The 25856-nt window shown below is 45.5% G+C and overlaps 1 protein-coding gene and 1 long non-coding RNA gene across 3 annotated transcripts; one reads left to right on the forward strand and one right to left on the reverse strand.

Moving 5' to 3' along the window:
• Positions 1-1214: 1214 nt before the first annotated feature.
• LOC125914740 (probable 2-ketogluconate reductase) lies at positions 1215-25853 on the reverse strand. Of its 2 annotated transcripts, none has more exons than XM_049620293.1 (6): positions 25778-25853; positions 9589-9973; positions 8562-8733; positions 6961-7139; positions 4164-4260; positions 1215-1477 (listed from the first exon to the last, which is right to left on the reverse strand). In XM_049620293.1, the coding sequence occupies exons 2-6, from the start codon at positions 9968-9970 to the stop codon at positions 1303-1305; spliced, it is 1005 nt and encodes a 334-aa protein (XP_049476250.1). In that variant the 5' UTR covers positions 9971-9973; positions 25778-25853; the 3' UTR covers positions 1215-1302. The 2 variants fall into 2 exon arrangements, with proteins under 2 accessions (XP_049476250.1, XP_049476248.1); XM_049620291.1 differs by lacking the exon at positions 25778-25853 and adding an exon at positions 10356-10632.
• Positions 9864-11612, forward strand: LOC125914750 (uncharacterized). Its single transcript, XR_007455414.1, has 2 exons — positions 9864-9951; positions 11283-11612. It is a non-coding gene; the product is annotated as an uncharacterized LOC125914750 (long non-coding RNA).
• Positions 25854-25856: the final 3 nt, after the last annotated feature.

A 25856-nucleotide genomic window follows, 5' to 3' on the forward strand; every position in this document is an offset into this window, starting at 1 on the left:
CGTGGGGCGGGGCGACGTGGGGCGGGGCGACGTGGGGCGGGGCGACGCGGGGCGGGGCGACGCGGGGCGGGGCGACGCGGGGCGAGGTGTGGCGCGCGTGGGTCTGAGCGGAAGCGAGCGGAGTGTGGCGAGTTTGGGAACGCGGTGTCACCTGGAGGGGGCGACCCGCTTGTAGAGCGACATTGGGCGGGGCGACGCGCCTCCGGGGACACTAGGGGAGCGTGGTCTGCGTGCATAGCGGGGCGGGGTCTAGAGGCCGGGGAGAGGCGCTGTGAGGCGACGCCCCGCACCCCAGCGCGGCTGGCGGCGTTAGTGGTGGTGAGCGCCGGGGCGGGCCGGGAGCGCGGTTCACGCTCCCTCACGGAGCTGGGGAGGGCGCATCGCCAGGCCCGTGTCCCTTCCCCGCCCCATCGCGTGAGGAAGGCGGGGGGGCGGCTTGAGCGGCCTCGGGCGCCGGCAGTGGAGCCCCTGCCGCCTCGCCGGTCTCCCCTCCGCTCCAGAAAGGAGGCGCGCCCATCCCGGGGCCTGTCCGCAGACCCCGGCTCGGTGCCCCGCGCTCCTGTCGCCCCCACCAGCGGACCAGCCCCCCATTCCGGGACGCCGTTCCCGCGGAAGCCCCGGAGCTTCGAACAGCACGCGCGCGCGGCACGCAGACGGTGCTCAAAAACCGCCGGTGGAATAACGGAAAGAAACGAGGGGTTCGGGCTCCAAGTGTCACGGGTACTGGGGTCCGAGGAGCTACGAGAGTTTAACGGGACGGAAGGCAGCGTGACCCACTGGGAAACGCGCAGACCGGGCCCAGGGTTTTCATCCAAGACCGAGTATTTGCAGGCTGCCGGGACCTCAGACAGGGAATTCTCTGTGCTTCATTATGAAAACGGGGGGGGGCGGGGACTTCGCTCAGGGCGGCCTGGAGGCTGCGGCGGGAATGGAAGAGAAGCGCCTGCCAAGTTCTCAACAAATGTTACCGCTGTTCTTTTTTTTAATTTTTTTTCAACGTTTTTTATTTATTTTTGGGACAGAGAGAGACAGAGCATGAACGGGGGAGGGGCAGAGAGAGAGGGAGACACAGAATCGGAAACAGGCTCCAGGCTCCGAGCCATCAGCCCGGAGCCTGACGCGGGGCTCGAACTCACGGACCGCGAGATCGTGACCTGGCTGAAGTCGGACGCTTAACCGACTGCGCCACCCAGGCGCCCCTGTTCTTAAGGCTTTTCGCCCAAAAGAGTATTAATCTGCATGATGGGCTTTAATGTAGATACACAAAACAAGATTTTTTTTTTTCATTTAATCTGCCACGTGTCATGCCACGGAATTGTCCCAATTAAGTCGCACTTCATTAGGAATGGGAAGGCCATGGAGAGAAGCCAGGATGCTTGCAACCAAATTTTCCATCATCTGTCGCCTGGCTTGATGAGTAGCACTCCCAGCGTGAGGTGTTAAAGTGACGTTCTCCAACTTCAATAAAGGATGATCTCTGAAATGCAGATTAATTGATGAAAACTATTCCACATTGTCTGCTCTAATTCCATACTCTGGGTTTCTAGCCCCACGCTGAGAAGGGGAAGACTATGAGTGGCCTTATGGCATATTCTAAATTATACCTAGGTATGACCACCACTCATCTAACCCCACTGTGGGGGGCCCAGCATTTTTTGGGTGCAAAACATGTATCCTAATGGCACCCCGGCCATTAGCACACAATAGCACAACATACGTGGTGGTTTAGACAACACTGGTCCACAAAAATGAAAAGGCTCCTGGGGATATGGGTGCTAGTCTAGGCATCATGCGATAAGCTGAATGTGCCTTTAGTGAGTGGTGGCATTCAGAGGGAAAATATTTATGACCTAGAATTAGATGAGAGGGAGTTCTCTCCCAGGAAGAAGGGAGAGGATGGGAGTCAGCCTGGGAAAATAAGGAAGTGTTAGTGAAGTGATCCAGCAGACTGAAACGGTGGAAAACGCTAGAAACCAGCATGATGAAAAGGCAGTCACCTGCCCAAACAGGACCTCTTGACTTTTAATACAAAGGCCAAAGCAGACAGGCAACAGTAACCTTTAATCCTACCTGAGGCTCAAGGAGCACACCTCTGGGACTTACCCCCAAACCTGTGGAAGTTCTTTGGGACACTTGTAATTTATACCAACACTCTGTCCTTGCCCCTGGAATTGATTGAAATTAAGATACAGCCTATAACCCAGCAAGGAGAGGAGCTCTTCTGAAAAAAAAACACTTCTGTCCTCCTAATAGGAAGGAGGTGGGCCCTACTATAACAGCACATATTGGAAACCAGTCTCAGTATGACAGTGAATTGAGACAGGGTGACTGGTTTTGTCTCTCCACTGACTTGGAACTCAGAAATAACTGAATCATGGCCAATTGTAGCAACACCTGTCCATAATATGAGGTGTCTAGGCAAGAGCCAACTCTGTTGAGAAGGCGTAGCAAATACCTCTGTAACTGTCACTGGTTTGTTATATAATAAAACTGAAAACTAGTGAATGAAGCTAATAAAATCTCATCTTGGCAGACTAGCCAACAGGTGAGCATTAGACTTCTAGGTTTCTAAGTTGACAACTGTCTAAAATGCTCAAGTTTCTTAATTTACATTGAAAAAAATTTCTATTCTACGTTAGTGGTTCCCAAACATTTGGTCTTAGGACCTCTTTACACTCTTAAAATTGAGAACCACAAAGAACATTTGTTTATGTGGGTTGTATCTATCAACATTCACTATGTTAGAGATTAAAACTAAAAAAATTTTAATACAATAACCTTGAAGCACACATTTCATTAGTTGTCAGAGTGATAATCACATGTCATTAGTCTCTGGAAAACTCCACTGTACGATGTACCGAAACATGAGTGAAAAGGTAAATAACATCTTACAATATTGTGAAAATAATTTTGACTTCACATAATAATAATTTTGGCCCCTTGAAAGGGTCTCCAGACCATGTTTTGAGAAAGGCTGTTCTAGATAAACTATTGTTTTTCTCAGAAATGTAAGTTCTACGGTCAATCTTGATAAACCTAGATACTAAATTTGGTTGTAATGGCAAACATTCAGACAGTAATTTGTTTACCAGACAAATCAAAGCTGGAGGAATCAAACCTGGGAATCGCTAGCTTAACGAATGACAGAATCAAGACTGTAGTCCTAATGGGCTGGATCAATGGGTCAAAACACACAAGCAAATGGCATTAAATGCACAGAAGTGTAAAGCTCCACATATGTACTTAAAGAACAATTGCAAGAATAATTTAAGTTCTTGCTGACTAAAAACATAATGAACTAAGGGTGCAATGAGGCTGCTGATACAACTTCTGAGCAAGGTTTCTGCGTGGTCAGGCCACAATGTGGACACTATGCTCCGTTCCTGAGAGCACATTTTCAAAGGCCCTTTAAAACAGCAGTGCCAGAAGGCAACAATAATGACCAGGTGTCTGGTCATTACTTACTTACTTAAGTAAGTCTTACTTACATAAAAGTAAGAAGAAACAGGGGCGCCAGGGTGGCTCAGTCAGTTAGCCATCTGACTTCAGCTCAGCTCATGATCTCACAATTCATGGGTATGAGCCCCGTGCTGGGCTCTGTGCTGACAGCCTGGAGTCTGCTGCATATTTTGGGTCTCCCTCTCTCTCTGCCCCTTCCCTGCTCACAGTCTGTTTCTCTCTCTCAAAAATAAAGAAACGTTAAAAAAAAATTGTTTTTAAAGTAAGATGAAACACAGTGGTTGTCTTAAAACACATAAGGTTTGTAAGAGGAGAATGATCAGGGGCAAACTGGAATCAGTGGGTAAGGGAAGGACTATTTTGGTTTGATCTGAGCAAGAATATTCTGTACAGTCTCCATCCGTAGGGACTGCTGCCTGCGGGCCTGGAGCTCCCTGTCCATGGAGGTGTTGAAACAGACATCTGATGATCTGTAGGACTGGACAGGCCACCAGAGGCCTTCTCAGGCCCCTGCATGGCCAAGACTCGACTACAGGTCTGTGACAACACATCTGAAAAAGCCCAAAGCAGTGACTATTTGAGGACACCCTACATGGACCAGGAGGAATGACCATTGGGGACTGCCCTGCGTGGACCAGGAGGAATGACCACTGAGGACAGCGCTACGTGGACCAGAGGATGTAGATTCTGTCCAGCTTTCTTACCTGGGCAGGGGCTCCGGGTGCGTCACGTCCAGTGCTGCTCCTTTAATAACCCCAGTCTGAAGAGCCTGCACCAGGGCGTCCTGGTCGACTAAGAGACCTGCGTCAACAAGACAGTTCCTCTGCAGTCGCTACCATTAAGAGTACATGGGATAGATGCTTTGGTCACATTAGCCGCTATTCCAAACACACCCTGATCTTGTCAAAGGTCTGACAAAGAGCACGTGAGTGTCATTCTGCCAGTTCATCATCAGACATTGTGAGCCCACCACATACTAGGCAGCGCACTCAGGCCTTCACCGAATCTTCCACTAACCTGGCAAAGTCAATATTCATTTTATACTTGAGGAAACTGAGGCCCTTAGGTTACAAACACCCACAGTCACACAGCTTCTAACATATAGACTCAGATCTGAGCCCAGGTTTGTTTGACCTCAAGCCGGGGCCCGTCTCATTTTATTACACCACCTCCCAGCACCACCTAGTTCAGGCTGAGGACACAGCCCCCAGATAGCTGTATATGCACACGAAAAAACTAAGCCACAAGCTTAGTAACTGTAACTGTCATTTCAAATACAGAAAAGCAGGGCATGTTTGAGTAGAAGCTGAGAAGAAAGCCCTTTCCTTCCAGCAGAGCCCTGCAAGGGGCCCAAAGACTGAGGGTGCCTCCTCTCTGCTGACGGGCTGGGAGCGGCCGGCCCGCTGGTCGGGACACAGCCCTGGTATGCTGGTGCTGCTGGGGGAGAAGCCCAGTCCCAGAGGCTTTCCTGGGGCGTTTGCTTCTCCAGAATCTTTAGTGTGCTCGCCAGCCTCTGACATTCCTGAGGGTACCTAATAGCACTGGTCCTTCCTGCTCACCTAGACGGTCCGAATTTTCAGAGAACTCTGAAGCATATTATCTCGGTCCCATGAGGGTTTTTGGTCTTTCAACAATTGTTTCAGAGTTCTTGGACCCGGTTCCAAAGTTGGGGTAGGGAGGGTCCCACACACACAAGCCCAGGCAGTTCTCGGACACCTGCAGGGTGCCTGCGGATTCTGACACTGTCCACCCGGAGGCAGCATCAGATCCTGCGCAGTAAGGGCTCAGTCCTGTAAGATGCCCCCACCCCGACTTCGGACACCGGTCGGAAGTCCCAGGCTGTTTGTTACTCGTGCTTCTGACCAACTGGCAATTTGCTGCCACGGCTCACAGAACTCAGGGGAACACTGCCGCTCACCTGGTGGCTCAAGGAGGTGACAAAGGCTGAGAATCAACCACCAGAGGAAGAGAACATAGGGACAGGTCTGGGGAAAGGCTGTGGGGCTTCCATCCCTCCCCGCACAGCACTCTTCCCAATCTCCAGAAGCTTCTGAACCCGGTCCTTTGGCATTTTTATCGAGGCTTCTTTGTATAGCCACAGTTGATTAGATCTTTGGCCATTGGCTGATTCAGCCTCCAGCCCCTCCCCTCTCCACAGAGGTCGGGGGTGGGGCCGGAAGTTCCCATTGGCTGATTCAGGTTCCAGCCCCTCCCTCCCCGGGTCGGGGGTGTGACCGGAAGTTTCCATTGGCTGATTCAGCCTCCAGCCCCTCCCCTCTCCACTGAGGTCGGGGTTGGGGCTGGAAGGGCCAACCTTCTGATCACATGGTTGGTCGTCCTGGCAACAGCCCCGCCCTTGAGTGGGGTCCAGCCGTCTCCATTAACAAAAGACACCTTTATCACTCTCAACACTTAGTCAATTTGGTGAGGAAAGAGCTAGGAATTATGGATGAAAACCACAACTGAATGACCAAGTATGTATTTCTTACAAATTACACTATCTCATGTGGCAAGCATTGTTTTCCTTGTTTTACAGATGATACACGGGTGGCTCTTGTCATATGTACTCTGGCCCCCCACCCCACAAAGGTGAGTGGCCTGGATGTCTGATGTCAGCACTGATCCTCTACTCTTTATAAATGTCACACCAGCCCACAATATTTGGTATCAGCACAGGGCCAACTCCCTGTTGTCTGTAAACACAAAGCACTACATAAATGCCAAATAACCAAACTAACACTGTTATTTATTTTTTAAAGTAAAGTATCAGAGGGGCGCCTGAGTGAATCAGTTGGTTAAGCGTCCAACTCTTGATTTCAGCTCAGGTCATGATTTCTCATTTCCTGAGTTCCAGCCCCGAGTTGGGCTCTGTGCTTGTGCTAACAGTGTGGAGCTATTTGGGTTTCTCTCTCTCCCTCTCTCTCTCTCCCTGTCCCTCCACTGCTTATGTGTTCTCGCTCTCTCTCTCTCTCTCTATCTCTCAATAAATAAACTTAAAAACAAAAGTGAAGGGGTACCTGGGTGACTCAGTTGGTTAAGCATCTGACTATTGGTTTTGGCTCAGGCCACACTGGGCTTCACGCTGACAGTGCAAAGCCTGCTTGGGGTTTTCTCTCTCCCTCTTTCTGCCCCTCCCCGCCTCGTTCTCACACTTAAAAGAAATTTTTTTAAAGTGAAGGCTCAGAAAATATATCCCCATAAATTTTGCTTAATCACACCTAGAAGACCAAACTGTGATGCCCCAAAGTAGATGCCCTAATTGGGATGTGAAAACCCCATATTGTACTATTCTCTTCCTTTTTGTTACTAATTTGAGGCTCGAAATGATGTGAAAACAAAAATCAGAAATATTTCTAAATAGAAACTCCCTTGAGCTCATCACCCGCCAGTGCGCACGGACTCTCTGGACCCACAGCTGTCCAGGAGAAAGTCGAGCTGGGCCGACTTTGCAGACTTCGCAGCCCCGCGGGCCTCCACACAGACCGTGGCGCAGGCAAGTACCTCTGCCGATGTTGACGAGAATGGCGGTGGGCTTCATCAGATTCAGCTCCCTCTTCCCAATCAGCCTCTGGGTCTGGGGTGTCAGGCTCACGGCCAACAGCACAAAGTCCGATCGCTGAAGCAGGTCATCCAGACTCTCACAATAAGTGGCTCCAACAGCCTCCTCCTCCTCTAATTTCCTATGAAGGGGACAAGGAAGAAACACCATGTTCTCCAGTCAGGAATTCATGACGGCACCTCAGGAAGGAGTTTCTGAGGGGAGCCAAAGACTGGGCCTGTTGCTGCTGGGTCCAGGATCCTCCCCCACCATGGAAACACTGGGGGCCCCTCGGGACCTCTGAGGCGAGGCCTCTGGGTCTGCAGAATTGCACCCCACATTGAAGCTCCTTGCGGCCAGGAGCTTCTTCTCATTTGAGCCCCCAGAGACAGGTGTGAGCCTGACTGTGCATCGGACATGCACTCAGCAATGACAGAACATTACTGGCAGGAAGTGGGTCCCACTCCCAAGTAAGAGCAGGAGTGTGTACTTCTGTGACCACACAGCATTGCTGAATGCAGCAAACACATCACAGCCTCTAGAAAACAAACAAAACAGGAGAGGGCCTTGGAACGTTGCCTATGAAACGGAAAGCAAAGACCCAAGGGTCCGATGCAGGCAGGATTTGTTTAACTCCTGCTCTGGCCATCCCAAACAACTGATTATTCAACAGAAATTCCAAGATCCCGGAGGCCACAGCATGCCGGGTAACCTCCACTGCTATGCAAATATGGAATACATATATGGAATACAAAACACATGTTTGGGTCAGGGGACAGCCCAAAGGAAAGATGAATACGTTGCCCACACCACACACCTTGTCCTGGGAGAACCCTGGCCTCTGTGCCTGCGTGTTCATCACAAGGAATGTCGTCACATCTACCTAAGTCCCTCCACTGCCCATGGTGCAAACAGTGACTGAAAAACGGGCACAGTTCTAATGCACAATCTCTCAGCTCCCCATACATCCACAAACTGCTCACCAGCCGGAAATGTGTTCCATGTGCAGTGGGAAGCCAGTAAAGGTTGTAAACAATGGCCATCATCTGGCTGGTTTGCAAGGAGAGTGGGAGGTTCAAGAGCAGATGTGAGCAGACTGTTAGGAGAATATGTATTTCAGGTGAGAAAGGACGGGGCCTGAGCCCAGTGGCATCGATGAGGTGAGAGAGAACAGGCAGGTCTGAAGGCTGTTTGGAGACAGAATCAGTAAGACCGGGTGTCAGGCTAAGGGAGGAAGTGCACATAAAGGAACCAGTCAAATTGCTCAGTGGGTATGGAAAGCTTCCTTGAAAAAAAACACTTTAGAAATTAAAAAAACAAAAAACAAAGCTGTGAGCTAAAATCTCTTTTTTGGTGAAATTTTTCAATAAAAAAGTCACAGCCACATTCCTAGGTAATTATAAAAATATCACAATCCCTTTCTTGACAATCAGTCCTATTTTTTGGAGAGAAAGAGTAGGAGAGTCTTATGAAAAACAGAGGGCTCCTATATCCAAGCCACTTTAAGGCAGTGATGGTATACGTTCTGCTCAGTTAATTTCAAGTCCATTTTCCGAATGTTTACCTGCGTTTCCTATTGTGATACAGAATCTTCATTTCGAATGCTTTGGCCCTCTGAGCAATCTTATAGCCAATGCTGCCCATGCCGATGATTCCCAGAGTGGCCCCTGTAACTTCTTGACCCATCCAGTTTGTAGAAAAGTTCTCTGTATCCGGTGCAATAGCCAACCTATGACCTAAAATATACAAGGGACAGAGTGGTCAGAGCAGATGTCACCAGACACAGAAATCCACAACCTTACTGGGGCAGAGTAGTGAGTTAGAGGATGCCTGTGGCAGACACAGCACTCATGCATCTCTTGACAGAAGACAAGGGTTTCTGCAAGGGGTGAAGGAAAGGGACAAAGACAGTTTCCTCATAACAAAACCAGAGCGTCCTGGTGCAAAGCTTTGAAATACCAACTTCTTTTACATTGCGGCAGGATTTCTGGTTAAAACTTGCTGGTGTCGGTATGTTGGTGTGTGTGCATGTGCGTGAACCTGCAACCAGAATCGGAACCAGAGCCTGATTCCTGTCTCCTCTTTCCTCAAGCCTCTTCGTCAAAGCTTCATCTTCCTCTTTGCTCAGAGCTCCATCAGGAGGATTGGGGGACTGAGGGGTGTTGAACTGCTGCCCTGCCTTTCCTGGGGATATTCCCAGAGATGTCCCCTGTGTGGAGAGGTCAGATTCTGCCTACTCGCTCGTGGGTCTTTAACCAAGAGTAGCATGCTGACTGACCAAAGAATCACCCCAAGGGCATTTCCATAGTAATTTTGATGTTGAAATTACTCCACACACACGTTTACTGCCTGTGAATGAGAGGAATCTGGTGGGGGAGAAAATGGCCGATATGTGCTGGGAAGCTGGGCTCAGGCACTAAGTACGCTGCAAAAGACTGAAAGTGACTCCAATTCTCAAGTGCAACAAAGTCCCGGGAGAAATCAGGGCCCAGGAAAGACCTGTAGTTTGAAGATAACATTATGTAATCATCTGCATTAAGTATCTGTCATCTGCTCTCTTTGGAAAACCAGCATCTCCAAGGACTGGGTACCTTCCACGACTCTGCGAGCTGCGGCCAGCAGTAAGGCCATCCCCATGTCTGCTGTGGGACTGGAAACCGCCTGTGGTGTGTTGGCCACCTTCACACCACAGCTGGCAATGAGCTTCAGGTCCAGGTGATCTAGACCTGCTCCTGCACTGGCAATTATCTTCAAGGAGGGCAGACTCTGCAGGAGCTCCTGGGTAACGGCTGGCTTTCCACCCCAGATGTATACAGCTTGGACCTTTGGACCGAATCGTGTGTTATTTTCCAAAAATTCTTGCAGAGTAACGAGAGTAAAGTGTTTCTGCAGATCTCCAATGTGATCCTCACATATACCATGAGGTCCTTCCAATCCAGACACCAAAACGCCAGGTAAGTCCTGATCCCCCATGGCCTGCAGGAAGAGAAGCACAATTTCTGCTGTCAAAGACAGTCTTTAAGAGACAATCAATATGCTCCTCTGTTGCTCTTTTAAGGTTCTGAGCACCCAATTTCCAAGTCCCCCACCCGCAACTCCAAGCAGTTCTCAGGATCCCAGCAGCGTGTCCCAGAATTCAATTCAATTCTGACACTATCTACCAGAGACACCATCACATCCTACGGGCTAAGGACTCTGTCCTATAAGATGCCCCCTCCCAGCCCCCACCTTCAGACTCTAGTCACAGGTACCAGGTACCTGTGCCTCTGACCAACCGGCAGCCGGTTCTGCAGAATCCTTAGATTCTGTTAACTTGTCGAGTCTCACAGAGCTCAGGGGAAGGCTGACCTGTGCTTACCGGTTCCTTAAAGATACAAAGAGTGTGTAGCAACACGCAGATGGGAGAGATCCACAGAGCGAGGTGCCCAACTCGAGTTTCTGTCCTCATGGAGCCTGGAGCCCGGCCCACCGGCACACGGAAGAGTTCGGGTGCCGAAGTGTGGGCCGTCTCCAGAAAAGGCTTTTATAGAGGCTTCTTTGTATACCCACCATTAATTAAATCATTGGCCATTGGCCGATTCAGCCTCTAGCCCCTCCCCTCTCCAGGAGGTCAGGGGGTGGGGCCGGAAGTTTCCATTGGTTGATTCAGCCTCCAGCCCCTCCCCTCTATGCAGGCGTCAGGGGTGGGTCTGGAAGTTCCCATTGGCCAATTCAGCCTCCAGCCCCTCCCCTCTCCGCAGGGGTGGGGGGGCGTGCCGGAAGTTCCAACCCTCCGATCACCTGCTTGGTCTTCCTGGCAATAGCCCCGCCCTTGAGTGGGGTCCAGAAGTCTCCTTCATTAAGATATCCTTGTCACCTTTCTGGCTCTGAAGTGTTCCCAGGAACTATGGATGAAGACCAAATATATCTGAGAAGCAGTTTGGTCCTCTGAACGATGAAATATGTATTTCTCATAAATCATTATATTGCAGTTACTCTAGATTTTCTAAATTACATCAACACTGGGATTCATTTTATTTCCTGGACAAGTCCCTAAAAAACCTGAAGGACAATAGACCCACCCCTCTGAAGTTACCAATGTCTCCATCACACCCACTTTTCTCCCTATTCTGCCTGAGTCTTTATTTCTGCCCTTCAGCTGTGATGGCAGCCTCTCAGGTGGCCTCCAAAGTGCTCCTCCTGTTAATCACACCTTTGTGGGACCCCAACCCTGGTGCTTCTAGTGAAGAGAATACGGCAGAAGCCACGGGAGGTCACAGCTTGGGCTCTCTTCCTCCCTCTCCAGGGGGGAGCCAGGGCCAGGCCGGAGGCGTCCCTGTGCAGAGGCCCACATGAATGAGCTTGGAAGCTGATCTGAAGAGGCCTGACACCAGCCTGGCGAGCCCTGAGGTGACCACAGCCCTGGCCAACCCTCAATTAAAGTTTCATAAGATCCTGGGCAGAACCACCTGGGCAAGCTACTCCTGGATTCCTGACCCCAAAACCTGGGAGGTCATAGAGTTTGTTTTTACAGCCACTGGAATTTAGGAAAATGTGTTATGTATGCAGCAACAACTAACAAAATTGGCCATTTTTTACTGTGAAAGTAAAAGATATTATGTTATTGTCTGCAAAATGGACTAAAGGTTTTATTTATTTTTATTAAGATGACTAATTTATTTTATTTTTATTAGTTTTCTTTAGTTTTGAGAGGCAGAGAGAGACAGAGCGTGTGTGTGGGAGGGGCAGAGAGGGAGACACAGAATTTGAAGCGGGCTCCAGGCTCTGAGCTGTCAGCACAGAGCCCGACACGGGGATCAAACTCACGAACCAAGAGATCATGACCCGAACTGAAGTCAAATGCTTAACTGACTAAGCCACACAGATGCCCTAAGTTTCACTACTTCTACCTCAAGAGCATAAAAAAGCTCTTAATCACTGACTTGCAAAAAGTGAGTATTACCAGTAGTCACAAAAGATTATTTTAAGTTTTATTACTGTCCAACCTACCCAGGGTGCACTATCAAATTCAGCCCAGCAAGAATCCAAATTGCCAGAATCCCTGCTGTATTCAGTTGGAAGTTACTGTATTAAAAAAATAAGAATTTGATAAAACTGGATTTAATTTTTAATTAAATTTATAACACATTTAAGTTATAAATATGTTATTTAATTATTTATAACACATGTAAGTTATAAAAATAGTAATAAAATGAGCCCATTAAGTGCCGCCAAGCTTAATAAATGTACCACTACCATTACCACTCCCTGCTGCTCAAGAGGTATCCCCTACTTGGAATTTAATGATCTCCAAGCACACCTTGGAGATATTGCAAGTCTGGTTCCAATAAAGTGAATATCGCAATACAGCAACTCAAGTGATTTTTATTTCCCAGTGCATATAAAAATTATGTTTACACTATACTGTAGCCTATTAAGTACGCAAGAGCGTTATGTCTAAAAAAAGTTCATACCTCAATTTGAAAAGCTTATTGCTAAAAAATGTTAACCATCACTGAGCTTTCTGTGAGTCATCATCTTTTTGCTGGTGGAGGGTCTTGCCTCAGTGTTGACGGCTGCTGACTGATCAGGGTGGTGGTTGCTGAAGACTGAGACAACCACGACAATTTCTTGAAACGAGACAGCAGTGAAGTTTGCCACACCACCTGACTCTTCCTTTCACAAACGATTTCTTTGTAGCCTACAATGCTATTTGATAGCATTTTACCCACAGTAGAACTTCTTTCAAAATTGGAGCTAATCCTCTCAAATCCTGCTACTGCCCAATCAACTAAAGGCATGTCATCATATTCTAAATCCTTTGTTGTCATTTCAACAATTTTCACAGCACCTTCACCGGCAGTAGATTCCATCTTGAAAAACCAACGTCTTTGCCCATCTGTAAGAAGCAACTCTCCACTGGTTCAAGTTTTACCATGAGATGGCAGCAGTCCCGTCTTCAGGCTCTACTTCTCGTTCTAATGCTATTTCCACCACATCTGCAGTTACTTCCTCCACTGAAGTCCTGGACCTCTCAGTGTCATCCATGAGAGCTGGAGTCAACGGCTTCCAAACCCCTGTTAATGTTGATATTTTGACCTCTTTCATGAATTATGGATTTTTTAAAAATGCTAATTCCAGTGTAGTTAACATACGGTGGTCTATCAGTTTCAGGCAGGTGTACAATATAGTGATCCAACGGCTCCATGCAGTACTCAGTGCTCATCAAGTGTTTTTGTCCCCTTCACCTATTTCACCCATCACCCCATCCAACTCCTCTCTGGTCACCACCAGCATGTTCTCTGTAGTTAAGAGTGTTTGGGGCACCTGGCTGGTTCAGTTGAAAGAGCATGTGACTCTTGATATCGGGGTTCTGAGTTTGAGCTCCATGTTGGGTGTAGAGACTACTTAAACAGACGAACTTTTTTTAACTTTTTTTAGTATCGGCAAATTTTTTTTTTAATTTTTTTTTGTAACGTTTATTTATTTTTGAGACAGAGAGAGACAGAGCATGAACGGGGGAGGAGCAGAGAGAGAGGGAGACACAGAATCGGAAGCAGGCTCCAGGCTCTGGGCCATCAATCAGCCCAGACCCCGACGCGGGGCTCGAACTCACGGACCGTGAGATCGTGACCTGAGCTGAAGTCGGACACTCAACCGACTGAGCCACCCAGGCGCCCCTAACTTTTTTTAAAAAAAGGAGTATTTTGGTTTGTCTTGTTTTCCCTTTGTTCATTTGTTTTGTCTCTTAAGTTCCACATTTGAGTGAAATTATTATATGGTATTTGTGTTTCTCTGACTTGTTTATTTCACTTAGCATTATACTTTCTAGATCCATCCATGTTGTTGCAAATGGCAACATTTTGTTCTTCTTAATGGCTGAAAAATATTCATATATATATGAATATGTGATATATCATATATATATCACATCTTCTTTATCCATTCACTTATCAATGGACACTTGGACACTTGGGTTGCTTTCATAGTTTGGCTATTGTACATAATGTTGCAATAAACATAGGACAAATCCCTTTGAATTAGTGTTTTTGTATTTGGGCAAATACCCACTAGAGCAATTCCTGAATCATAAGGTTTCAGTAATTAATTTTTTGAGGAACCTCCATACTGTCTTCCATAGTGGCTGCACCAGTTTGCATTCTCACCAACAGTGCACGAGGGTTCCTTTTTCTCCACCTCCTCACCAATACCTGTTGTTAAGTCTTGTTTTTGATCTAGTCATTCTGACAGGTATGAGGTGATACCTCATTGTGGTTCTGATTTGCATTTCCCTAATAATGAGTGATGTTGAGCCTCTTTTCATGTGTGTGTTGGCCATCTGGATATCTTCTTTGGAGAAATGTCTGTTTATGTCTTCTCATTTTTTAATTGGATTGTTTTTTGGGTGTTGAGTTTTGTGTGAGTTCTTTATATATTTTGGACACTAACCCTTTATTGGATATGTCGTTTGCAAATATCTTCTCCCATTCAGTAGGTTGTCTTTTAGTTTTGTTGGTTGTTTCCTTTGTTGTGCAGAAGCTTTTTGTTTTGATGTAATCCCAACAGTTTATTTTTGCTTTTGTTTCCCTCGCCTCCGGAAACGTATCTAGAAAGATGTTGCTATGACCAATATTGGAGAAATTACTGCCTGTGTTCTCTTCTACGATTTTTATAGTTTCAGGTCTCACATTTAGGTCTTTAATCCATAATGAGTTTATATTCGTGTATGGTGTAAGAAAGTGGTCCAGTTTTCCCAGCACCATTTCCCAACACCAAAGAAGAGACTGTCTTTTTTCCCATTGCATATTCTTTACTCCTTTGTTGAAGATTAATTGACCATATAAATGTGGGCTTACTTCTGGACTTTCTATTCTGTTCCATTGATCTGTGTGTCTATTTTTGTGTTGGTAACATGCTGTTTTGATTACTACAGCTTTGTCATATAACTTGAAGCCTGGAGTTTTGATACCTCCAGTTTTCTTTTTCTTTTTCAAGATTGCTTTGGCTATCTATTCAGAGTCTTTTGTGGTTCCATACAAATTTTAGGATTGTTTGTTCTAGTTCTGTGAAACATGCTGTTGGTATTTTGGTAGGGATTGATTTAGATTTGTAGATTGCTTTAGGCAGTGTAGACATTTAACAATATTTGTTCTTCCAATCCACAAGCACAAAATGTCTATTTCTTATGCATCATCTTCAATTTCTTGTATCAATGTTCTATAGTTTTCAGAGTACAGGTCTTTCACCTCTTAGGGTAAGTTTATTCCTAGGTATTTTATTTGGGGGGGGGACACGAATTTTTTTAAATTTTTTTATTCAGTTTTGAGAGAGTGCAAGCAGGGGGAGGGGCAGAGAGAGGGAGACAGAGGATTTGAGGTGGGCTCTTTGCTGACAGCAGCAAGACCAATGTGGGGCTTGAACTCATCATCTGTGAGATGATGACCTAAGCCGGAGTTGGAAGTTCAATGGACTAAGCCACCCAGGTGCCCCAAATCATAAATGTTCTCAATGGCATATAGAATATTAAATCCTTTCCAGAAGGTTTTCTATTTACTTTGCCCACATCCATCAGAAGAATCACTATCTATGGCAGGTATAGCCATACAAAATGTATTTCTTTTTTTTTTTTTAACATTTATTTATTTTTGAGACAGAGAGAGACAGAGCATGAGCAGGGGAGGGTCAGAGAGAGAGGGAGACACAGAATCCGAAACAGGCTCCAGGCTCCGAGCTGGAGTCCGTCAGCACAGAGCCCGACGCGAGGCTCGAACTCACGGACCGCGAGATCATGACCTGAGCCGAAGTCGGACGCCCAACTGACTGAGCCACCCAGGCGCCCCAAAATGTATTTCTTAAAAAGATCTGAAAGTTGAAATTATCCTTGATCCGTGGTCTACAGAATGGATGTTGTGTTCGCAGTCAGGAAAACAACACTAATCTCATTGCACATAGCCATCAGGGCTCTTGGGTGACCAGGTGCATTGTCAATGAGCAGCAATGTTTTAGAAGGAATCTTTTTTTTCTGAGTGGTAGGTCTCAACAGTGGATTTAAACTATTTAGTGAACCATGTTGTAAACAGGTGTGCTGTCATCCAGGCTTTGTTGTTGCATTTCTAGAGCAGGCAGAGTACATATAGCATAATACTTAATGATTTTCAGAAAGGACAATGAGCACTGGCTTCAACTTAAAAGTCACCGGGGACTTTAGCCCCTAACAAGAGAGCGAGTCTGCCTTTTGAAGTGTGAAGCCAGGCATTGACTTCTCCTCTCCAGCTTAAAGTCCTAGATGGCATGTTCTTCCAACAGACGACTGCTTCATCTACATTGAAAATCTGTTGGTTAGTAGCCACCTTTGTAAATTATCTTCGCTAGATCTTCTGGAGAATTTTCTGCAGCTTCTACATCAGCACTCACTGCTTCACCTTATACTTGTATGTTATCGAGATGACTTCTTTCCTTAAGCCTCAGAGCCAGCCTCTGCTAGCTCCAAATTTTTCTTCCGCAGCTTCCTCACCTCTCTCAGCCTCCACAGAACTGACAAGAGTTAGGACCTTGCTCTGGATTAGGCTTTGGCTTAAGGGAACGTCATGGCTGGTTTCACTTCTATCCAGACCAAGCTTTCTCTGTATCGGCAATAAGGCTGTTTTGCTTTCTTAACATTTGTGAGTTCACTGGAGCAGAACTTCTTAACTTCCTTCAAAAACTTTCCTTTGCGTTCCCAACTGGACTGTTTGGCACAAAGACGCCTAACTTTTGGTCTATCTCAGCTTTCGAAACGCCTTCCTCACTAACCTTAGTCATCTCTAACTTTTGATTTAAAGTGAGAGTCGTGCAACTCTTCCTTTCACTTGAACACTGAGAGGCCAGAGTGTTATTAACGGGCCTAAGCTCAATATTGTGGTGTCTCGGGGAATAGGGAGGCCGGTCGAGAGGGACAGAAATGGGGAATGGCCAGAGGGCGGAAGAGTCAGGGTACACGCTTTCGCCAACGAAGTTCCCCACCTTATACTGTAATGGAACCCACGTGTCTGCCCAGCACACAGCAGACACAAACACTGAGACACCAAGTATGCAGCCAGGAAAGAGTTTGCCGGAGGGGCAGCCAAACAAAGACGTGGAGGACAACCTCCCCGTCCGTCTCCCCAAAGGAGGGGTCGGAGACATGTAAAGGCACACAAAAAGGTCTGGGCGCAAAGTTGCCGCTGTGCGGATTATCCGCAGTCTCCCTTTGGTTACTGGTTTCAATACGGGCACAGATCACGGTGCTCCAAAACATTACAAAAGTAACATCAAAGATCACTAATCACAGATCACCGCGACAAATACAATAATGAAACAATCTGGACTCTTGCGAGAATCACCAAAACGTGAAAGACTGGAAGTGAGCAAACGCTGTTGGAAAAGTGGCACCGACAGACTTGCCACAGACCTTCCATGTGTACAAAATGCAGTATCTGTGAAGTGCAGTAAAACGAGTGTGCCTACAGATAGGTAAGAGAGAGAGGGAAAATTAGCCTAAACAACATGTGGTTTGGTTTGGCTTATTTTTGCATTTTATGTTCACGGAATTACACCTTGTGTAGTCTTTGGCGATCTGCTTCTTCTAAGTTTATTAGTCTGTGAGATTCATGCCTGTTTATATGTGGAGGTACACTCATTCCTCTTTAAAGCTATATGTGCCAATAAGTACACCTCAGTTTATCCATTTTCCTGCAATGGGATAATTGCATTTCTCTTAGTATAAGGTTGAGCATTGGCCACTTTCATAGAGAACATACTCTATAAATTGGAGAGTTTCTCTCAAGAGTTCAACTCGGGTCCCTTCAGCAGGTCTGGACATAGAGATTTCTACAGCTAAGCAAACTTTCACTACTAGGTGACAGGTTCTTTCCCTCCTGACCATCTCCTACCCAAAGTGAGGAGGTCTTGGGGCACCTGCATGGCTCAGTAGGTTAAGCGTCTGCCTTCAGCTCGGGTCATGACCTCACAGTTCCTGAGTTCGAGCCCTGAGTTGGGCTCTCTGCTGTAGCACAGAGCCCGCTTCAGATCCTCTGTCTCCCTCTCTCTCTCTGTCCCTCCCCAATTCTCTCTTTCTCTCAAAAATAAGTAAATAAAAGCTTTAGAGGGGCACCTGGGTGGCTCAGTTGGTTGAGCGTCTGACTTCGGCTCAGGTCATAATCTTGCTATTCGTGAGTTTGAGCCCCGCGTCAAGGCTCTGTGCTGACAGGTCAGAGCCTGGAGTCTGCTTTGGATTCTGTGTGTGTCTCTCTCTGCCCCTCCCCTGCTCCTTCCCTCTCTCAAGAAAAATAAACATTAAAAAATTTTTTTAAAGTGAGGGATTCTTTTGGAGCTCCTTTTCTTGGCTTGAGGTGGGGTGGAATACCCCTTTCTTTTCCAAAGGGAAGAGAATGCACATGGAAATACACATGTGCACAGCTTCCTCCAAAGAAATGATGGCACACTGTTCCCCAAAACATTTTTGCACTTCCTCTTATGTATCCTAAGGAGTGATGGACAAACAATATGCAAATTATTCTTTCCTCTGCAAGATCTGGAGAAAGCCAGTGTGGCCTCTTGCTCTGAAACATGTAAGCGTTTTATTTTATTTAAAAAATTTTTAAGTTTATTTATTTTGAGAGAGAAAGCACAAGGGGGGAGTGGCAGAGAGAACCCCAACCAGGCTCCACGCTGTCAGTGAAGAGCCTGATGTGGGGCTGGAACCCACAGACTGTAGGATCATGACCTGAGCCGAAATCAAGAGTCAGATGCTCAGCCGACTGAGACACCAAGGCGCCCTGAAACGTGTAAGCATTTTAAATCATTTATTTTCAGTTTGGGGCCTCTGCTGAAATTTGAGAGAGAGGAAAGTCTCACTTTAACATTGTCTTACATCTGACTTAAAACATTTGTTCTTTTAAAAATGCAAATTCCTCTGGGAGGGTTATAAGGCTCTCCAGTCACTTTTCATCAGTAACAATTAGTTCAGTCAAATTGCTCTCTTCCTCAACTTAACTCAGGCCAGTTGCTCTGAAGGAAGGGGCACTCTGTTTAGACACATGTATCCTTTCACAATTCGACATACAGGGACACCTGCTCCTTCCAAATATCTGTCTTGCTCTTGAGAATTCCAAAAAGCAATACTTAATGCTTATGTTTAGTCATTTTTTAAATGAAGAATTCAATTTCTAACGATAAAATGTAATTCAAGCGGTCTGATTCACTCAGAATGATTTAGCCTACTTATTTCCATTTTCTAGATGATCGGATATGTTGTGAATGAATGGAAGGAAAGATGAGCAGCTTTGGCCAAATAACCAATTTTTCTTGCCTATATTGTTGGCTTTTCAATTCAGTCTATGGGGTCACTATCAGCAAAATCAAACAAAGACAACAAGAAAACTACACACTGATATGTCTTATGAATTAGACACAAAATCTTCAAAAAACACTAGCAAACTTATTACAGCAATATATTGTTAAAAGTTAATGTGACCTAATAGGATTTTTCCCAGGAATGCAAATTTGATTTAACATACAAAAGTCAATGGAATACTCCATATTAAGGGAATAAAAGACAAAACCCACATGATCATCTCAACAGAGGCATAAAAAGCATTTCACAAAACCTAACAACTTTTCATAAGAAACAAAACAAAAAACTCTCAACAAAATAAGAACAGAATTTCTTCAACCTCATAAATGGCATTTGTGAAAAACCCATAGCAAACCTCATACTCAATAGTGAAAGTCTCAATGCTTTCCCCCTAAAATCAGGAACAAGAGAAGATGCTTGCTGTCGCCACTTCTATTCAACATTGTACTGCACGTCCCAGCCAGGGCAGTTAGGCAAGGGAAAAAAAAACGTCCAGATACACAAACAAGAAGTAAAACTGTGCTTATCTCCAGATGGCAAGATCTTATATAGGGAAACTCCTAAGGAATGCAAATAAAGAACTTTTCCAAGTAATGAATGGTTCACCAAGATTGCAGAATGCAAGATCAGTATACAAAAACCAATCATATTTCTGGGGCGCCTGGGTGGTTCAGTTGGTTAAGCCCCCGACTTCAGCTCAGGTCATGACCTCACGATTCTTGAGTTCCAGCCCCACATCGGGCTCTCTGCTTTCAGCACAGAGCCCACTCTGGATCCTCTGTACCCCTCTCTCTGCCCCTTCCCTGCTCTCAAGCACATGCGAGCTCTTTCTCAAAAATAAACAGGAGAAAATAATAATAATCAATTGTATTTCTATACACTAGTCATGAATAATCTGAAAATATTTAAAATAACAATTCCATTTAAATATCATCAAAAAAGAATACTTAGGGATAAATTTTACCTCCTCCTAAAAAAAAGTGCAAGATGTGAACACTGGAAAATATAAAAGTTATAGAAATAAAGAAGACCTACATAAATGGAAAGACATCCTATAACCATGGAAGACTTAACATCGTTAGGATGGTCATATGGTATTCTCTAAATGGTGTACAGAGTTAGCACAATCCCTATCAAAATCCTAGGTACTTTTTTTTTTTGCAGAAATTGACAAGCTAATCCTAAAGTTCATATGGAAATGCAAGGGACCCAGAACAGCCAAACCAATCACGAAAAGGAATAAAGTTGGAGGACTCACATGTCCTAATTTCAAGACTTACCGCAAAGCTACACTAATCAAGGCAGTGTGGTACTGACATAAGGCTAGACATATAAACCAATGGAATAGAACTGAGAATCCAGAAATATATCCTTACATTTAAAGTCAATTGATATTCCGGAACGGAACAAAAAACCCAGAAATGGACCCGCAACAGTATGGTCAATCAATCTTTGACAAAGCAGGAGAGTATCTAATGGAAAAAAGACGTCTCTTCAGCAAATGGAAATGGGAAAACTGGACAGCAACATGCAGAAGAATGAAACTGTACTGATAGGGAGAAGTCTGTTATAAGACAGCTGACAGGACAGGGGGATTCCAGTCCCTGCCTAAAGACTCCCCTTCTGGGTTTTTCTTCCCATCCCACTTGCCACACTCCAACAGACTATAAATCATCCGGCTGCTGATGCTCTGGGCTCAGACCTCTGGAGAATGATCTCCTCTGAGCCCACCGGTGTAAACTAAACCTCCTGCCTTCTAAGATCTCCGAGTGCTGCTTGGTTCTTCTGCCGGGTGATCCAGACCAGTTTCCATAACAGTACCACTTTCTTACACCATACACGAAAGTAAATTCAAAATGGAAGAAAGACCTAAATGTGAGACAGGAAACCATCAAAATCCTAGAGAAGAAAACAGGAAAAAATCTTTTTGACCTCAGCCAGAGCAACTTCTTTCTAGACACATCGACAGAGGCAAGGGAAACCAAAGCAAAAATGAACTATTGGGACCTCATCAAGATAAAAAGCTTTTGCACAGCAAAGGAAACAACAAAACTAAAAGGCAGCCTATGGAATGAGAGAAGATATTTGCAAATGACATATCTGATAAAGGGTTAGTATCCAAAATATACAAAGAACTTATCAAACTCAGGGCGCCTGGGTGGCTCAGTTGGTTAGGTGTCCCACTTCAGCTCAGGTCATGATCTCACGGCTTGTGAGTTCGAGCCCCATGTCAGGCTCTGTGCTGACAGCTCAGAACCTGCAGCCTGCTTTGGATTCTGTGTCTCCCTCCCTCTCTACCCCACCCCTGCTCATGCTGTCTCTCTTTCTCAAAAATAAATAAGCATTAAAAAAAAAATACAAAAAAAAAAAAAACATATCAAACTTAAAACCCAAAAAACAAACAATCCAGTTAAGAAATGAGCAGAAGACACAAATAGACTTTTTTTCCAAAGAAGACATCCAGATGGCTAACAGACACATGAAAAGATGCTCACATCACACCTGTCAGAATGGCTAAAATTAACAACACAAGGCACAACAGATGTTGGTAGGGATGCAGAGAAAGAGGAACCCTCTTGCACTGTTGGTGGGAATGCAGACTGGTGCAGCCGCTCTGGAGAACAGTACAGAGGGTCCTCAAAAAGTTAAAAATAGAACTACCCCATGACCCAGCAATTGCACTACTAGGTATTTACCCAAAGGATACAAAAATGATGATTCAAAGAAGACACATGCACCTCAATGTTTATAGCAGCATTATTAACAATAGCCAAACTATGGAAGGAGCCCAAATGTCTATCAACTGATGAATGGATAAAGATGTGGTGGGATGCATCTCAAGGTTCATGAGACCGAACCCCACGTTGGGCTCCATGTTGACAGTGTGGAGCCTCCTTGGGATTCTCTCTCCCCCTCTCTCTGCCCTTCCTCCAGTCATACATATGCATGTGTGTGCATGCTCTAAGTGAAATAAAAAAAAAAAAAAAGACGTGATGTATGTATATACAGTAGAATATTACTCAGCTGTCAAAAGGAATGAAATCTTGCCATTTGCAATGATGTGGATGGAGCTAGAGTGTATTATGCTAAGTGAAATAAGTCAGAGAAACACTAATACCATGATTTAACTCATATGTGGAATTTAAGAAACAAAACAGATGAACATATGGGAAGGGGGAAGAAAAGAGAAGGAAACAAACCATAAGAGACTCTTAAATAGAACAAACAGGATTGCTGGAGGGACATGGGTGGGGGATGGGTGAGATGGGTGATTGGCAGTAAGGAGGGCACTTGTCATGTTGAGCAGTGGGTGTTACATGTAAGTGACAAATCATTAAATTATACTCCTAAAAACAGTATTACACCATATGTTAACCAGAATTTAAGTAAAAATTTGAAGAAAAAATATAATATTTAAAACTATTTTCAATTACGGCCACCCACTGGTGGTGGCAAATGAAAATTTTGATGATCAAGCTTAAAACCTATGAACATGGTTCATACTCAAATAAAGAAAACGATGGAAATTTTTAAAATAGCATAGAGGTTCAAACCTGCTTTGCCATTTACTAGCTGGTTATCTTGAAAAAGATACAGAAACACTTGGGGTTTGGTTTCTCCATCCAGTCATTTCATCTGGGGATGATAACCATAGCACAATTATCTTATAGGGCTGTTGTGTGGGTTCCATGTTCCCACACAGAGTTCCCCTATAGAGTACTGTGAAGAGTGACTGACACATCACATTGTGTTTGTTAGCATGGAAAATAAAAATATTTAAAAATTTAAAAATAATATAAAACAATAAAGTCAATTGATTTTCAATAAGGGTGCCAAGGCAATTTCATAGGGAAAGAATAATCTTTCCAAAAAATGATACCAGAACAACTGGATGGCCACATGCAAAAGAATGAAGTTGGACACCTTATATATAAAAGTTAACTCAAAGTGATCATAGACCTAAATGTAAAAGTTAACGGGGGCAGCTGGCTGGCTCAGTCTGTGGAGCATACAACCCTTGATCTCCAGGTCTCAAGTCCAAGTTCCACATTGGCCTAGAGCTTACTTAAAAAAAAAAGTTAAAATTATAAAACTCTCAGAAGAATGGAGGAGGAAATGTTCACAACCTTAAGTGAGGCAATGGTTTCTTAGATGATACCAAATGCACAAACAACTAAATAGATGAACTGGACCTCATGAAAATTTAAAACTTTTGTGCTGCAAATGATAGCAATAAAAAGTGAAGTCAATCAACAGAATGGGAAGAAATATTTTTAAATCATATACCTAATGAAACTCTTAAAACTCAATAATAAGGGAGGCTCAGTCTGTTAAGCATGCGACTCTTGGTTTCAACTCAGGTCATGATCTCATAGTTCATGAGAGGTGGAGCCCCTTGTTGGGATCTGCACTGAGTGTACACAGCCTCCCTGGGATTCTCTCTGTGTGCCCGTCTCCCCCCTCTCTCTCACAAAATAAATAAATAAACTTTAAAAAACTCAATAATAAACATAAGTAATCATATTTTTTATTGGGCAAAGGATATGAACAGACATTTCTCCAAATGGAGAAAAAGTACATGAAAAATGCTCTCTATATTGCTAACCATCAGGGAAATGCAAGTCAAACAACAGTATCACTTCATATCTACCAGGATGTCATAATAAAAAATACACAAATAACAAGTGTAGGTAAAGATGTGGAGACATCAAACCCCTCACACATTGCTGTTGGAAATGTTAAAAGGTGCAGCCACTTTTGAAAACAACTTGCAATGCCACAAAATGTTAAACGTACTTACTATAAGACAAAATGATTCCACTCATATATAGTCAGAGAAATAACTTATATCCATACAAAAATTTATATACATTGTTCATAGCAGCATTATTCATAATAGCCAAGAAATGGAAACAACCCAAATGTTAATTAGCTGATAAATAAAATGCAGTGTATCCATACAATGGAATGTTAACCATCAATAAAAAGGAACTAAGTCCTGACGCCTGCTACAATATGAACCTTAAGATCATTATGCTAAATGAAAGCAGTCACGGGGGCGCCTGGGTGGCTAATCACCCCACTTCGGTTCAGGTCATGATCTCATGGTTCCTGGGTTCGAGTGCTCAGGGGTTCAGCTGTGCTGACATCTTGGGGCCTGGAGCCTGCTTGCGATTCTGTGTCTCCCTCTCTCCGCCCCTCCCCTGCTTGTGCTCCGTCTCCCTCTCAAAAACAAACATTAAAAAAATTATTTAAGTTAAAGACTACATACATTTCCATTTAATCCCTTGAGATGTCTAGAATAGGCAAATCTGCAGAGATGGAAACAGGTTAGTGGTCAGGAGGGAAATGGCAATGATGCCAAATGGGTACAAGATTTTTTTCAGGATGATGAAAAAGTTCTAAAAATAGATCATAATGTTGGTCCCACACTTTTTTATTTTTTGAGAGAGAGACAGAGACACAGAATGAGAATCCCAAGCAGGCTCCATGCTCAGCAGGGAGCCCCCACACAGGGCTGAATCCCATGATCTGGGGTCATGACTTAAGCCAAAATCAAGAGTCCAAGGTTCCAGGTTTCACCGGCTGAGCCACCCAGGTCTCAAGGTTCCACAACTCTCGAGAAAAACCACCTTAACTTGAATGAATGAAATCTTGTAGCATGCAAATGAGATTGCAGCAGAATTTGTTAACAAAGAATTGTTATCTGGAGGTGGATGTTGCACCACAACACGAAGGGGCTTAGTGCCGCTGAGCTACAAGCTCAGGTGGTGCGGTTTGAAGGGTAACTTCCACGTTGGCTCTATCTCACTGTAGGATCTGACCCTCCGAGGGGAGTGCTCTTCTGAACACATGGGTTTCACACGTCAATCAACTGCATTTATGTCCAGAAAGCAGGATCGCCCTGATTAATTTGGGGACCTGGTGTGGGAGTGAACAGGACAAGCCTTTCTCCCGATGTCATCCTCTGTGTCCAGCGGTCCTCCAACCCCCAGTCACGGGGGTCCTCTCTGTCCACCCCGTTCCCCCTCCCCCCGAGTCACGGGGGTCCTCAGTCCAGCTCCCATTCCCACACCTCAGGTCAAGTGGCCCTCTCTGCCCAGTCCCCCCCCCCCCGGCCTAGTCACGGGGGTCCTCTCTGTCCAGTCCCTCCCCCGCAATCACGGGGATCCTCAGTTCAGTCCCCCCTGCCCCCGCCCCCGCCCCCGCCCAGCGTCGCGGGCGTCCTCTGCGTCCAGACCCGAACCCTTCTCGTTGGTCCGGTCGGCCCCCTCCCACCCCCGGGGTCACCGTGGCGGCGCGGTGAAGTTGGGTCTCTGACGGGCCCGACTGGGACCGACAGCAGGTCTGGTAAAGACAGGCTCCTCTCGACCGCGGCGGCTCCCCGGGAAAACCCCGCTCGCGCGGCCCACGCGGAGACCACCTACCCGCCCGCGCACCGCCAGCGCGCAGACTCCAGCCCCCCGGCTCCGGACGTCGCGCCCAGCTGCGCCGGACGCGCGCCGC

The sequence above is a fragment of the Panthera uncia genome, assembly GCF_023721935.1.
Source record: "Panthera uncia isolate 11264 chromosome D3 unlocalized genomic scaffold, Puncia_PCG_1.0 HiC_scaffold_8, whole genome shotgun sequence".
NCBI classification, from domain to species: Eukaryota; Metazoa; Chordata; class Mammalia; order Carnivora; family Felidae; genus Panthera; species Panthera uncia.